This window comes from Corvus kubaryi, unplaced genomic scaffold, assembly GCF_017639235.1.
Source record: "Corvus kubaryi isolate FWS band 111438036 unplaced genomic scaffold, C.kubaryi_AGA036_p1.0 133, whole genome shotgun sequence".
In the NCBI taxonomy this organism is placed as follows: Eukaryota; Metazoa; Chordata; class Aves; order Passeriformes; family Corvidae; genus Corvus; species Corvus kubaryi.
The window spans coordinates 28134759-28148261 of NW_024580667.1; the positions used below are offsets into that span (position 1 = coordinate 28134759).

A 13503-nucleotide genomic window follows, 5' to 3' on the forward strand; every position below is an offset into this window, starting at 1 on the left:
GGGCGCGCTGCGCTGCCGGGGCTTCCGGAGCGCGTCCGGGCCGGCCGAGGGCAGCGCTGCCCGCACCGCGCTCGGGGAGAGCGCCCCGGGACCCCGCGTCCAGGCGGACGGACGGACGGAGCGCCAGAGTTCGGATGCTGCGGGGAAAAGCGTGGGCAGGTGAGTCTGAAGCAGGAGGCAGTAAGCCTCACTTTCTGTCATGCCCATGAGAGTGGCATCGTGTCCTGCATCAGACTTCAGTTCTAAGCCTTAGTTCAGAAGCTTGAAATGGAAACGTAAGCTGTATTTATTTAATTTTGAAGAAAAGTGTTAATTTGATTAATTGATGCAGAGATCTGTACTTAACAATTAAACTGGATTCAGGGCACAAATCTGAACAGAAGTGGGGCTGAGGGGACTTATCCACTCCTGTTGACTGAGGCTTAATTTTACCAGCTTGTTCCATGTGTCTCTTAACTTCTCCACTGTCTGGTGCCTGTGGTGTAAGCAATGAGGCTGTCAAACCCTGTATAAAGAAAATGCTAGCAAATACTGCAAGCAGTGAAAGGGAATAATTTTCCAGTGATTCCTGGTAGTTCCAATAAACTGACCTTGTTTCTAGCTATATGACATCTTTTATAAAACTCCTGTAGTGTAATCCAGACCATAGTCTTCCTAAGAATGTGCAAGATATAATAATAACTATAATCAGTGTCTTTCTCTAATGCAAGGTCCCCTCATTTGCCAAGAGGAAAAAGTCAGAAGAAGACAAGGAAAAATGGCCTGAATATTTAGATCTCTGAAGAAATAATGTTAAATGTAAATATTGGTACCTCTTGAACTACCTGTTTTAGCTGTATTTTGTTTTCCAGATTCGTAGTTGTTGCATTCAAAGCACATTTAAAATCTGTAATTTTCATTGTTACAACTGAGCAAAGTGTAGTTTCAGATGTTACAGCTTTCGAAATAGCATAACTGTGTGTCTTCAGTCAGCACAGTGTTTTTTTTCCTCTGGTATTTCTCATGTTGTTTTCATTGAGCATGCATGCTAAAGCCATCTGATTAGAAAAATACATGTTGCAGATGATAATGGGACTGTCAGGATGTCGAATCAGCAAGGGTGATCATGGTAAACAAGTAGTGCATGACTTGAGGGAAGAACACATCAGCTTTAAAAAATTATATGTCATCCTTCCATATCAGCATCTCTCAGCTTTGTCTTCTATATATCCCAGTCTTTGTCATCCAATTTGCACCCAGCTCAGTCATTTCGGTTCAGCACGTTGTCCTGCAGCCTTCTCTAATGTTGCCATCTCCTTTCATTAGCATCTCGTAAATCCTCTTCGGTAGGATGCCTCGTTACTGCTTGTGAAACATGACACGATTACCTCTCGTGCTTCCCTTCCCCAGCCAAATGGGATGGCTCCGATCGTTCACATAAAGTGGGCAGGGAGTGAATTTAAATGGGTAACATTCACACGTATGCACGTGCACACATGCAAACATACATATTTATTTTATAGGCACGAATTCAGGAGTGTAAACCTGCTGTGTTCATGCTGGATTCATGCCCCTGCTATGTTCACTTTTAAGAGTTACCTTGGTACATGAATGCACTGACAGCAGACGTTGGCAGAACCGGTGAATTTTAAACAGTGGGCTACAGAAGCCTTGCACAGAGCTTACTTGCTGTACAGAAACGTGGATACCTGCACCATACTGGCAACAGAAACAACACGATGTGACTTGATTGTCCAGGCAGCTGTAGTTTTTAACTTACTATGTTTTAATTTACAATGTTAAATTCAACATCCACAGCTAGTTTCTCCTGAAAAGCGTCCAATCTAAAAAATAATTCATCTGCAGAAGATGGTCTGCAGAAAACTTTAGTAAATCTTAGAAAATTGAACTGCATTGCTAAGAGTTCATAGTTACAGAAGGAAAACTCAGTCCAAATAATTAAATTTATTTAAATGATTATTTTAGTACTACAAGGTGCCAGAGACTCAGTCATCAAATAGATCAAAGGTAATCATGTGCATTTCATTCTAAGACTATAAATTATACATACATGAATAGTGAAGTGCTTTGTGAGGTGCATGCACATCTAAAGTACTTGTGAAAGGTAGAGAATTTGACACCTTTGGTACTGAGGCTACTAGGCTGTGCATATAAATTATGTGCATTCTCAGGAGATGTCAGTGCTTGTAGACTGTAGAAAATGCAATATGATGTAGCAGAGAGTAATAAATTTTGAAAAGTGTGCTTTTAAAAGAGGTCCTAGAATTTAAGAATTATTGATTTAAACTGTAATGAATTCGTGAGGGTAAGGTGTACTGCTGGTTGCTTTTTCAAATCCCTGGGCTTGATACAATAGCCTTCATACAAAGCTGATTTCCGTGAGAGTGTGCCAGAGTCCAGTCTGCAGGTGAATTTACAAACCTCCAAATCATTGAAGCAAAGGTTGTGCCTTCTCTTCAAATCAAATCTAAGAAGGTACTTAAAAGTTCCAATGTCCAGTCTTTGAGGTCCATTTGTTGCCAGTACTGAATCATTGGAGCTGCAGCCTGTCACACATAGCATACACAAGATACATAATGCCCAGCTGAGCTACAACTATTAGCAAGTGATATAACAAGGATCATGTAGGTGGAGGTCAAATCCCAGAATAAATCCCAAAGACTTAATCAGGGTTGAACCTGAAAGGCTGTGTGAGGATTTGGAATGTGTCTTAACTAAAATGATGTAAGTGATCCTATGCAGCTTATCACTGCTTCCATAGCAATAAATAAAATGCTGAAAGCTTCAAGAACAACAGTATTTAACAACTACACAAACACATAGGATCCATTACAAAATTGCATGTAAAGTCATCTTTTACTTTGTGATGGTGATACATATTTCACCTTGAAAAGCTATTTTTTGAATTCTGCTATATTTTCTTTCTGTAGTCCTTTTACTCTAAGTAAATAAGCTTTAAGAATACTAAGTGGTGGTATAAATAGCTTGATCTGTCATTATCACCTGATTAACAACTATATTTACTTCATATCAGATGTATTAATTCTTGGTTGGTTAACAGTTTTGAATTAAGTTGGGGTGGGTTGACATATTCTGCCCCAAAAGGGAACTGCTCGAGTAGCCCAAACATGAACTCTCAATGCTCTTGAGAGAGAGACTACAGTAATTCAAAGTTCCTTCACAGATGTTTGACAGGCTGTAGAGCTCACTTTGATGGCTTAGCTGATAGCCATCAACTTCCTAAATTTGTTATAATTTGTGTTATTAAAGTGTGTGCCTGTGTGTTGGGTTTTTTTTTCCTGCAAAAAAAAGGTGCAAAATTGTCTGAAACCCAAGCCACAAAGCTGCTCAGAGGTCTTGACTCTGTCCAGATTGCAGTGGGTGCTGAAAACAGATACTCCTGCTGCCATACATGTTCTCAGAGCACTGAAAACCCATGAGAAAGTTATGTGTATCCCATAATCTTCTGGTAGTAGGCTCTGGAAAAAGGAGGAAAACTGGTTTTGGCTTGCTTAATTTGAAGCACACATGAAAGGTTTCTCATTTTTGAGGTGCAGCTGCTCAGCACAACGCAATTTGCTGCAAGCAGGTGAATTGACTTGCGAAAGAGGGGACTTACGGCTGTGAGTTGGGTACCGCTCCTTCTGGGCTGGAGTTGGAAGCCCAGTAATTCTCGGTATCCCAATTTAGCTTCAGTCATTTTGCATATGTAGTGTCCTTCTTAGTGCCTTATTTCTGCTTACCTGCATTTCTGCATGCCTACTTTAGGGAATCTACTCGATGGCAAAGCTCCTAAAATTTAGATACTACAGCCTTCGTAGCTCTAGTTCTAGGTCTTTAATGATGTAGTTCTAAAGAGATAATAGAACCTGATTTTCAAAACTAGGAAATACTTATGTGAATCCAAAATTTTCATATGTTACTTGAACTCATATTTGTTGTCAAACAACTGGCTGTCTTGTTAAAAATACTTATTTTGTACCAGACAGTGCATTTAAAATAGTTGGACACAAAACCTCAGTTGCTATTGAATCCAAAAGGAAGAGGATAAAAGAGCATGAACATTTGCATTTCAAGTAGAGAGTGCTATCACTAATGTATATAATTTGTTACATTTTTAGTACAATAATACATCTATCTTGTTTATCTGTAGTTTCAGTCTCAGTGATGTAGGCATTGAAATGCAGTGTTCTTGAGTGTGGATTTATTATTCGTCTCTTTCAGGTAAGTACATTTGGTAGCAAGGAAAAAAGTCTAGGTGAGAAAGCATGTTAAAATTCTGCTTAATGCATTGGTAAAGATGTCAATCTTTCAAGAGCTAGGAGGGATTCAAGTTTTACTTTGCTGGTGACTAGACTGAGGCTCAGAGGACTATGTGTCTGTCTGTCCATCTGTTTCTCTTGTTAACTCACTTGTAAGATAAATACCTGTTCTAAGTGCCTAACTTAGTACCAGACTTGTCAGCCTTTAGGTAATCAAGTTTTAGCCTCAGTGTAATTACTGGCTTTAAATATCCAGAGCAGTGAGTGTAGTTCCCAGGTAGGAGATACTTTTTTATAAAAGGCGGGTACCAGTGTGGGGTGGGTGCAGTGCCCAGGGGCTGGCAGGGGCTGTGGGGCCCCTGGTACAGCAGCCAGGGCTGCCTGTGCTGGACACAGACGGCTCCAGCCAGCTCCAACTCATCCCCTGCGGCCAAGATGGTGTCACTTTAGGGAAAAAGCATTGAAGAAAAAATAGGATACCACAAATGCAGTGTATGGGGACTGAGGGGAAAAAAAAAGGGTGAAAACCGTTTCTGCAGAAACCAAGGTCAGAGAAGAAGGAGCAGATGTGGTGTTCTGGGTGCTGGAGCAGGATTCCCCTGCAGCCCTCGGAGGGAACCATGATGGAGCAGACATCCACTGTGGAGGACCCTTTGGTGGAGCCAGGTATTTCCTGAAGCAGACTGCAGCCAGCGAAGAGGAGCCTATGCAGGAACAAGTTCTCCTGACAAGAACTGTGGTCCGTGGAGGACTCACACTGGAGCAGGTTTATCCTGCAGGACTGCAGCCTATGGAGACGACCCACACTGGAGCACTTTGTGAAGGACTGCAGCCTGCAGTAAAGACCCACACTGGATCAGGGGCACAGTGTGAGGAGGAAGGAGTGGCAGGGAGGAAGCATTATGGACTGACTGCAGCCTCCCATTTCCCACCCCTTGTGCTGCTGGGTAGGGTAGAGGAGGTGGAGGAGTTGGGAATGTAAGGGTGAAGTTGAATCTGGGGAAAAACGAGTGGTGGAGTGTTTTGTCTTTGTTTCTCACCATCCAAATCTATTTTAATTTGTAATAAATTGAGTTTTCCCCAAATTTGAGCCCTTTTTGCTTGTGATGACAGTTGGTCTTCCAATGTCGTTTTTCTCCCTGTTTTTTTTCTTGACCCATGAGCATCCTCATCTTACTTTCTCCCACTGGGCTGCTGAGGAGGGGAAGTGCGATAGCAGCTGGGTGGGCATCTGACAGCCAGCCAAGGCCAACCCACCATTCTACCCTAACAATTGTGGTTTTAAATATGAAACCGAGCTCTACTCACTTCTTAAAACTGCCTTGTAAGACCCAGCGTTTTGTGGCAGTTTTGGGATTGCAGGTCCCAGATGGTCAGAGCCGTCTGTCCATGGCCCTGCAGAAGGTGTTTGCTGAGCCTCACGACTCTTCAGGACTTTCCTGCTGGCTGACTCCTGTTAAGCTGCTCTCTTGTCGGTTGCTTGCCATATTTTGAATGCAAGGTTGAAAGGCCAGTCTCCTCCCATGACTATTAAACACATTTATCATTAGGATCCTTAGAGGCCTAGAAGGAACAAATATTTCTCCTTTATCAGATAGCCAGTAATTTGTCAGAATTTTAGGCAGTGCCAGACTGCTTTATGCAGTGCCAAACCATGTTGCTTCAGGAGGTCTCAGCACCTGCACTGTATCCAAATTACTACACTGTTTATTTCTGTCAGTCCTGCATTTAGTCTCTCTCTACCACAGCTGGGCACAAGTAACACACACTCATCCACTCTTCCTACCTCCTTCCAAAAATATATTAATGTATTTTATTGATTAATAGTAGAGTTGTATTTCTGGGAAATTTTCCCCCCCTCCTTTTCTCCAATATAGTGCAGAATAAGAGTTCAGATCACACTGTATATTGAATGCGAATTTTGCAGCTGAAATTATTGTAAGGGTTCTGAAATGAGCTGAAATTTTACTTATTTTTAATTTATAGCTTTCTAGTGTTCACTTTCTAGGGTGAGCAAGCCCCATTTTCATTCTCTCCCTTTTCTGTGTCCTCAATCATTCTTGCCATGCTGTTATCCTTGCTTTATCCTTTCTGTTTAAGAGAAGGACTTAAGAGTGTTCCAGATAAGTCTGCACTGTTGTTTCATGGAGCAGTTTTAGTGGTTTTTGTGTCATCAACACATTCCATGTATACACTGTGAGTTGTTGTGTCAGCAAGCCTGCCCTGCAGTGAGCACGCTGTTTCACTGAGCTGTACATATGTCGTAAGTTCATAAAATGGTTTGGGTTGGAAGGGACCATAAGGGCCATGTAGTTCCAACTCCCACTAGGCCAGGTTGCCCAGAGCCTCATCCAGCCTGGCCTTGAACACTTGAAGGGATGTGGCAGCCACAACTTCTCTGGGCAGCATGGTCCCGTGTTTCAACATCATCACAGTGAAGAATTTCTTCCTAGTATTTAATCCAAATCTACCCTTTCAGGTTCCCTTTCTGAGAGCATATGGTTCATTTGGAAGCATGTAGGGCAGTAGCTTACATGCTTTTTGCCTTTATTCATGGACTTCCATTTGCCTGTGTTGCACATCACTTGTCATCAGATTGAAAAATTGCTGTAGTTGATGTGGGCCACCCTGAGGGTTCCCTGCACTCCTTTTGTTTCTCTTGCTTATAGAATTTTTTACCCTTCTGAGATCTTACTGTATCGCCACTCCTTCTTTTCATCAGCATCATTAACAACAGGCTTTCCTACAGAGCCCTGAGGAATACTGTTATTAAACTTTGGTAGTGGTGAAGGTGGCTATTTAATACTGTTCTTGCTTTCTGTCTTATCGTTCATTTAACTCAAAGTAGTGTTTGGCTTCATACGCTATTACTTGCTTTTTCTTCTTCAGTGGCCAAGCCTTTGGAAGTCTAAGTAAGGTTTCCTGTATTCAGTGCTCCACTGGCACAGTCAAGCCTTTCAGGAGATTTAGAATATCTAATTCCAGTATCAATTAAAAGTGTTTAATTCCAGACTAGTAATACCCAATTTCAGCCATTTCAGTTTTAAGTTTTAGGAAATACTGTGCTTAATGTTTTTTAGCCAAACTGTCGGGTACTGATGCACAAATGTGTCTGGAAGTCCAAATGCCACCCCTACAGCATCTGAAACACAGAAAGGCACTGTTCACTGATCTCCACTTTCAGAAGCAATGTATCTTCTCAGTGAGGGAATACATGGTGTTGGTAGCAAATTATCTACATCATCCCAAGACTTTGGAAGGGTTTTATTAGCTCATGCTTTAAATGTTTTAACAGTTTTATTGTTTTAACAGTTACTTACTTTGTTGGAGGTTATAAACCAGGTGACCCTTGTTTTTAAGAACTGCTGTAGGTAGACATCAATCTGACTGTGACTCACCAGAACTGACTGTAACTGTTGTGTCAAGTGTCAGAACTAGTCAAGAACTTAACTCAGTTAAGTTTACTGAATTAACTAAGTTTGTGCTGAAATTACATCTTTAGAAAAAAGGTTTAATGCTTTGTTATTTATCTTATGAATAATTCTTCCCACCATCAAGCTTTTAAAACTCTGAGTTATGTTTTTAGCATAAATTGTCTGCACTTTAGAGTTGATTCTTCTGAGCGAAATTCCAGTCTGAATGTGGGTTGAAAGAATTCAATTTTTTTATATCCATGTGTAATAAAAATGCATTTTTTCCACAATAAAACTTCAGCTAATTGGCATGAACAAGGCTCAGTTTAAGGTGAGACACAGTTAGACATTAACTGCTTTACACTGAGGCAAAATTAGTAATGGGAAATACTAATAAAAATTTTGGATATTAAGTGATGCCCAAGGCTGTTTCTAGAGTAATTTCATGATTTCTGAATGAAAAAAATATTTAAAATATATTAAATGATTTTAAAAGTTGTACATGGTTTTCTTTAATTGTCTGGGAATTGAGTGGAGGGTAAGTCAGGTATCTGTTTTTTAAGAAAGTGAATGCATAACATTCTAATCATGGATAGTGAGCTTTGCTCCAGGAATAATTCAGGTCACAGTTTCTGAAAGATCTGTATTTCATTTGCTGTTAAAGGTGAATCTTGTGTGGTCAGTAAAACAGAGGATTACAGGTGAAAAATGGACACTACCTTGTCTGAGGGAGTTAATTGATCCTGAGAGATTTTCATTCTAGTAATATTTCAAACAAAAAAGGCTCCTGAATGGAGTTTCAAAACTTACATTTTTCCTTTTCTAAAAATTCAAAGCTTTCACTGAAAGTCTTTCAGTCCGCATTTGTAAGACACTTGTCTTGAGTCTTAAAACTTGTTTTGCAAGTGGTAGATGTGATATGAATTTGGAAAGGCATTGAAGATCAAATCTGGAAAGGAATTCAGATAAATTTTGTAAAAGTTGTAGGAGATGAGCTGCTAAATATCTTAACAGAGACTGTTTTGAACCAGGATAATAAAATCCCCTAGTGTGTGTTTAGGGCAGAGTTTTAATAATATAGAACTATAGCATGGCCTATAATAAGCTGAGGGATGAATGTCATTAATTATATGCTTGGTTGGTATGGATTTTTGGAATAAAAAGCTTAATCATAGATAAAATTAGGACAAGGGAATTAAGGTAAAGTGGAATGGGTTGTCCTAGCCCATGCATTACCTGGCTTTTTTTGGTTGACTTCCTAACTAACCTCCTTTTAATGAGATTTTAAATGCAATTTCACTATGAATAATAGGTATGACAGTGTAGGTATCCATAAAGCCCGGAGACTAAAAGAATATAGTGTCATGTAACCCTTTTCTTTGGTCATGATGAATCTTTGTTAGACTTTTACCAACACTTTTTTTTTCTGTCTACTGCAAATAAATCAAGAAACACGTGTCATATGTGTGTGTAAATATCACTGACTGTTCTTCAAATGGTTGAAATTGCTTTTTGCTGTTCCACTGTTCTAATAAAGAACTCTTTTTAAGTACTGAGGACATTCCTTTTGCAGCCTTCATAAGTTTTTTTTTTTCCCATTTCAGCTGTCATGTAGATGTTGATATGTAAAGCAAAATGGCAAAAATCAACACCCAGCACTCCTACCCTGGTATGCACAGCCTGTCTGTCAGAACTATTGATGAAGATATCGAAAGGATTGAAAATGGCTATATCAGGTAACATTTTCCTTTCATCACAGTCAAGAGGATAGATTACTCCATAATTTGTGGAACTCCTGTATCTCCAGGCATGGGAGCTAGAATTATGGGAACACTGTGTCATGAGATTGTTGACCCAGTGCACTTAACTGACTTAAACACATATATCCCAAGTACAGGAGAGATGGACACAGGGAGGTTGTCATGGCTTGCCGTTTTGGAACCAGGAGCTGTATCACCTAAGGAATAAAGCCCATTTTCACATCAGTGGGAAGTACATTAACTCATTAAAAAGAAACCTCTTTCTCGAGTCACCACACAGACAGCAGGGTCTGTGCTTCCAACAGAGTATGTAGGATCTGGTGAAAAAAAAGATCCTTCCAGCACCATGCAGTGAAAAGCCTTGGGAAGTTTTTTTAAAAGCAGCCTCTGCAAATTGCCTAGTTCCTGTGATAGGGAAAGTCTGTAGTGTATAAAGAATATCAGTATTTTTGTACTGGATTTTCAGAGTCTCTCCCTGTACAGAGGAAATGTAATAGTTTCTTTACATTTACCTTTCTCTAGTTTTGGTAGTTTTAAAGTGGCTGTTTGAAACGTGCCAGTGAGCTTGCACTTACCTTTTGCACAGTACCAGTCATTCCTCTAGACTGGGCAAAGCCTGCTGGGCCTGCAGAAGGATGTCGGATTATCCATAGCATCTGTGAAGACTGGAAAAAGTTTTCTGCTTTTGGCTTGTTAGGGCCAACCACCTCCTCTATGTGGACCTTGTCAGATTGTCTCTTGCTGTTCAAATGCATACCCAGACTAGAGCACCCAGAATCCTGATGGGCTGATAGGACTCCCTGTATTACAAGGATTTTTGGATTGCATGTTCCTAGCAGCTACTATGGATGCTCTGTTTGAATTGTTCCTTTTTTTCTTCTTGCTTTGCTTCCATGATACCTTCTGTCACACAGGTGTACCTGCAGTACTGAAAGTGGACCTGATTTGTTCTGCACAGTAAGGCTTGCTTGATATAGTTACACTACCCCGTGGTCTCCTTAGGGAGATTTACAAGAGCCCTGTCCCTTTCTCTCCATTAAGTCATGTCTTAGAAAAAGTGAAAACACAGATCAAAATGAGCCTCTTCCTCTCCTTTTTTTAAGTGTCCTATTTGTAGTGGATGTAAGTGATTGGCAGCTCACAGCATGGAATTACTGGCAGGGGTGTGAGAGTGGGGTTATCAAGGTTTGAATGTAGAATTAAATCCCTGTGGTCATCTGCAATTTCAGAGGCAGTGACTTTGACAGATAGAGGAACTGAAATATGAATTTCACTGTATCATCATGGTGATGGTCTTGAAGAGGCATTTATTTAAAAGAAAGTTTGATATTATCAGCATTAATTGCAGGAGTTCATAGATGAATAAAAAGATACAGTCTTGCTCTGTAAAAGAGATCTCACATTTAAGATTTTTGGATTGTTGAAATGATTGCTAGTAAAATGTATGCAATATCTTTGTACTACCATTCAAAATTTTTGTTATGTATTTTTTTAAACTCAGATTTGGTTCAGAATATGTCTGTACCAAAAGACAGAAACCATCCAGAATTTTAGCTCTTCTGGTATTAAAATATGCAACTATAGACTTTGGGATAAAAGCACCACATTTTCTAGAGTAACAGCATTTCTTCTTTGCCTTTACCTTCCTCCAGCTCCTGTTAGCTATAGTTCAACAAAGCAATTAAACACATTACTTAGTTCTTATTAAAGTCAGTGGGTGTTAAATTTATGCTTAGTGCTAGGGATGTGCTTAAGCACTTTTCTGCTGTGAAATGAGGCGTTACCAAGAAAAAGCATTCACTGCAACAGTTAACAGAAAGCTGCTACTGATCTGTAAAATGCTGTGCTCATTTATGCTGCAGTGATTCATGTGCCCATATCCTTACTCTGTAGCGTGTTATAAAGTTGGTTCATTTTGTTAAAAAAAATCAAAAAACCCAAAAAATAACAAACAAAACTCCATTCTTAAAACCCAGCCTCTGTGTAGAAACAGCTCAAATAGGAGAGGCAGCCCATTGGCTTATAGACACAGGTTGGCTATCTCAAGGTTGGAAGTAGGATTCAGCAGTGCCCTGCAGACATCTGGATTTTGGTGTCTTCATGTGAGTGGGTGCCTATGTTCCTGCTGTCCTGAGTGGGGATGTAGTCAGTACTGATGGTCAGCAGCATGCAGGGAACTGCTCAGCTTACCCTGAAATTCAGTAACTCTGCAGGCTTCTTCGCCTCTCATGATTATGAGAGGTATTTAGTTGCCTAAAATAGGTGGCTAATGCTATTTGAGATACCATAGAGTATTTGAAGTGTTTAGCTGGTGCTGGTGGATGTGAGGAGAGACCTATGTGCCCTGGAGAGGTCCAATAAAGTATTGTGAGATGTTCCAAATGGTACCAGACTCCTATTCTGTAGCAGCTGACTTAAGCTCTGAGATGGCCATTGGCTGTAATGGGAACTTAGATACTGATTAGTCATGGCCATTAACAATATTAGAATTTATTGCTAACATCTCACAAAATGTATATTATTCTGTAAACAGGAATAAAAGTTCTTAAAACCAGCCATAGTAGTGCAGTCTGAAAGACTGACTAGTCCAGTATCCTTTCTCCAGCAGGTCTGTAGGCAGTTTCTCCAGGAAACAGTAAAAAAGGGTGGACAAACTGTACTATTCTCGCAGCATTCATCTCGAGAGAGTTCTTGGGCTGAGTGTGGGCTTTATGTATCTGTCAGTCTGTAATGAGTGTCTGTTCCATGAGTTTGTTCACTGTCCCATAGAAGGACGTTAACTTTGGCAACCACAATATTCTCAGCACTGGCAACATAAACTACGTTATAAAAGTTTTTCAATACTAAATTATATCTGTTGGTGTTTTGTTATTGGAGGAGAAGTAGAAAACAGCTAATAGTTGAGAATCCTGGGACCGTCAGGATCTATTTTAGCGTTGTTCTTTGGGTAGAAATAATGAAGTTTCAAGTCTGTTAGTTTCTGAGCTGTGAGTGCACATAAAATTGAGCTGCTAATTATCCTCTTGTGGGTATTCAAAATGCTGTTTCCAGTTGTTATGAAGATACTGCAAGTATCGTTTTAGTCAGTGTTTTCCTGGCAACACAGATTAACAGACTCATGTGAGAGTTCTTGTTTGCATTACAAAGGGGGAGAAAAGTGATCCTTAATGGATGTAACGAAGTCTTGTAAAAGTGAATACTAAAGACTGAAAAACACAGAGAAAACCGAGGAGTACTATAAAAATAAACCTGGAGTGAACCTTAATAAAGTCCAGGTTCCAGTGAAGTCAATTTCAGAACTCCATTACCGGAAGATGAGACTAAAATTTCATCTATTTTTCTCAAATGCTGATTTTTGTAAGTGCTAATAAGTAGTCTTTAGCTTCTGAGCTTGCTAGAATGTCTTGCAGAGCCTCTACTGACTTCAATTCATACTGGATGGCTCCAGAAGAGTAGGAACATGGGCTTAGCAATATGGTTATCAAATATATGCTGTATTACTAGGGAGAGGACAATTTGCTGGACTGTTTCCTGATGCAGTGGTGGAGAGAACCAGATGGGGGGAAGTCTGGTGAAGTCTGCGTGGAATTCTTAAAAAACCAACTTGTTTTTGCAGAACCCATTCACTGTATGAGAATGCACCCTCAGAACTGCAGGGAGTCGTTTCTGTGGAGGGAAGGCATGTACCTGAATCCCAGGCGAGCTCCTTCACGGGCAGGGGAGCAATGGCAAGGTAACATACTAACTAATATAATTTCCAGTATTAAGTTCAGTTTGCTGAAAGAGACTGGTCACAATTTGGAGGCAAAGAAACAAGAGCCGTTGCTTTCCAAGAAAATGGATGGAGTCCAGCTGAAGAAAGTCTATAAGAAGTAACAGAAGTTGCATTTGACCTTGATTCATCACTTACTTACTTCTAATAAAAATCTCTGAATCTGAGAGAGGCTGAATAAGCCCAAACAAATTTGTCAAATATAAAAAAATAAATTATTTTTACATAATTGTATCTGAAAATACATTAAATGCTGGGGAAATGCATGAAGTGAGGCCGACTGTAAAATAAATGGG

At 40.1% G+C, this 13503-nt stretch overlaps 1 protein-coding gene across 3 annotated transcripts in view; it reads left to right on the plus strand.

The window, feature by feature from the left end:
- Nucleotides 1-17: 17 nt before the first annotated feature.
- The window catches only part of CNGA3 (cyclic nucleotide gated channel subunit alpha 3), a 30659-nt gene continuing 17173 nt past the window's right edge, over nucleotides 18-13503 (plus strand). For 2 of the 3 annotated variants that reach the window (XM_042041071.1, XM_042041092.1), the window contains exons 1-3: nucleotides 19-159; nucleotides 9280-9411; nucleotides 13052-13168. In XM_042041071.1, coding sequence (XP_041897005.1) covers nucleotides 9311-9411; nucleotides 13052-13168 — 218 coding nt within the window. In that variant the 5' untranslated portion in view covers nucleotides 19-159; nucleotides 9280-9310. Of the gene's footprint in view, nucleotides 160-9279; nucleotides 9412-13051; nucleotides 13169-13503 lie in introns of all 3 variants that reach the window. The other variant, XM_042041080.1, reaches the window with a different exon arrangement.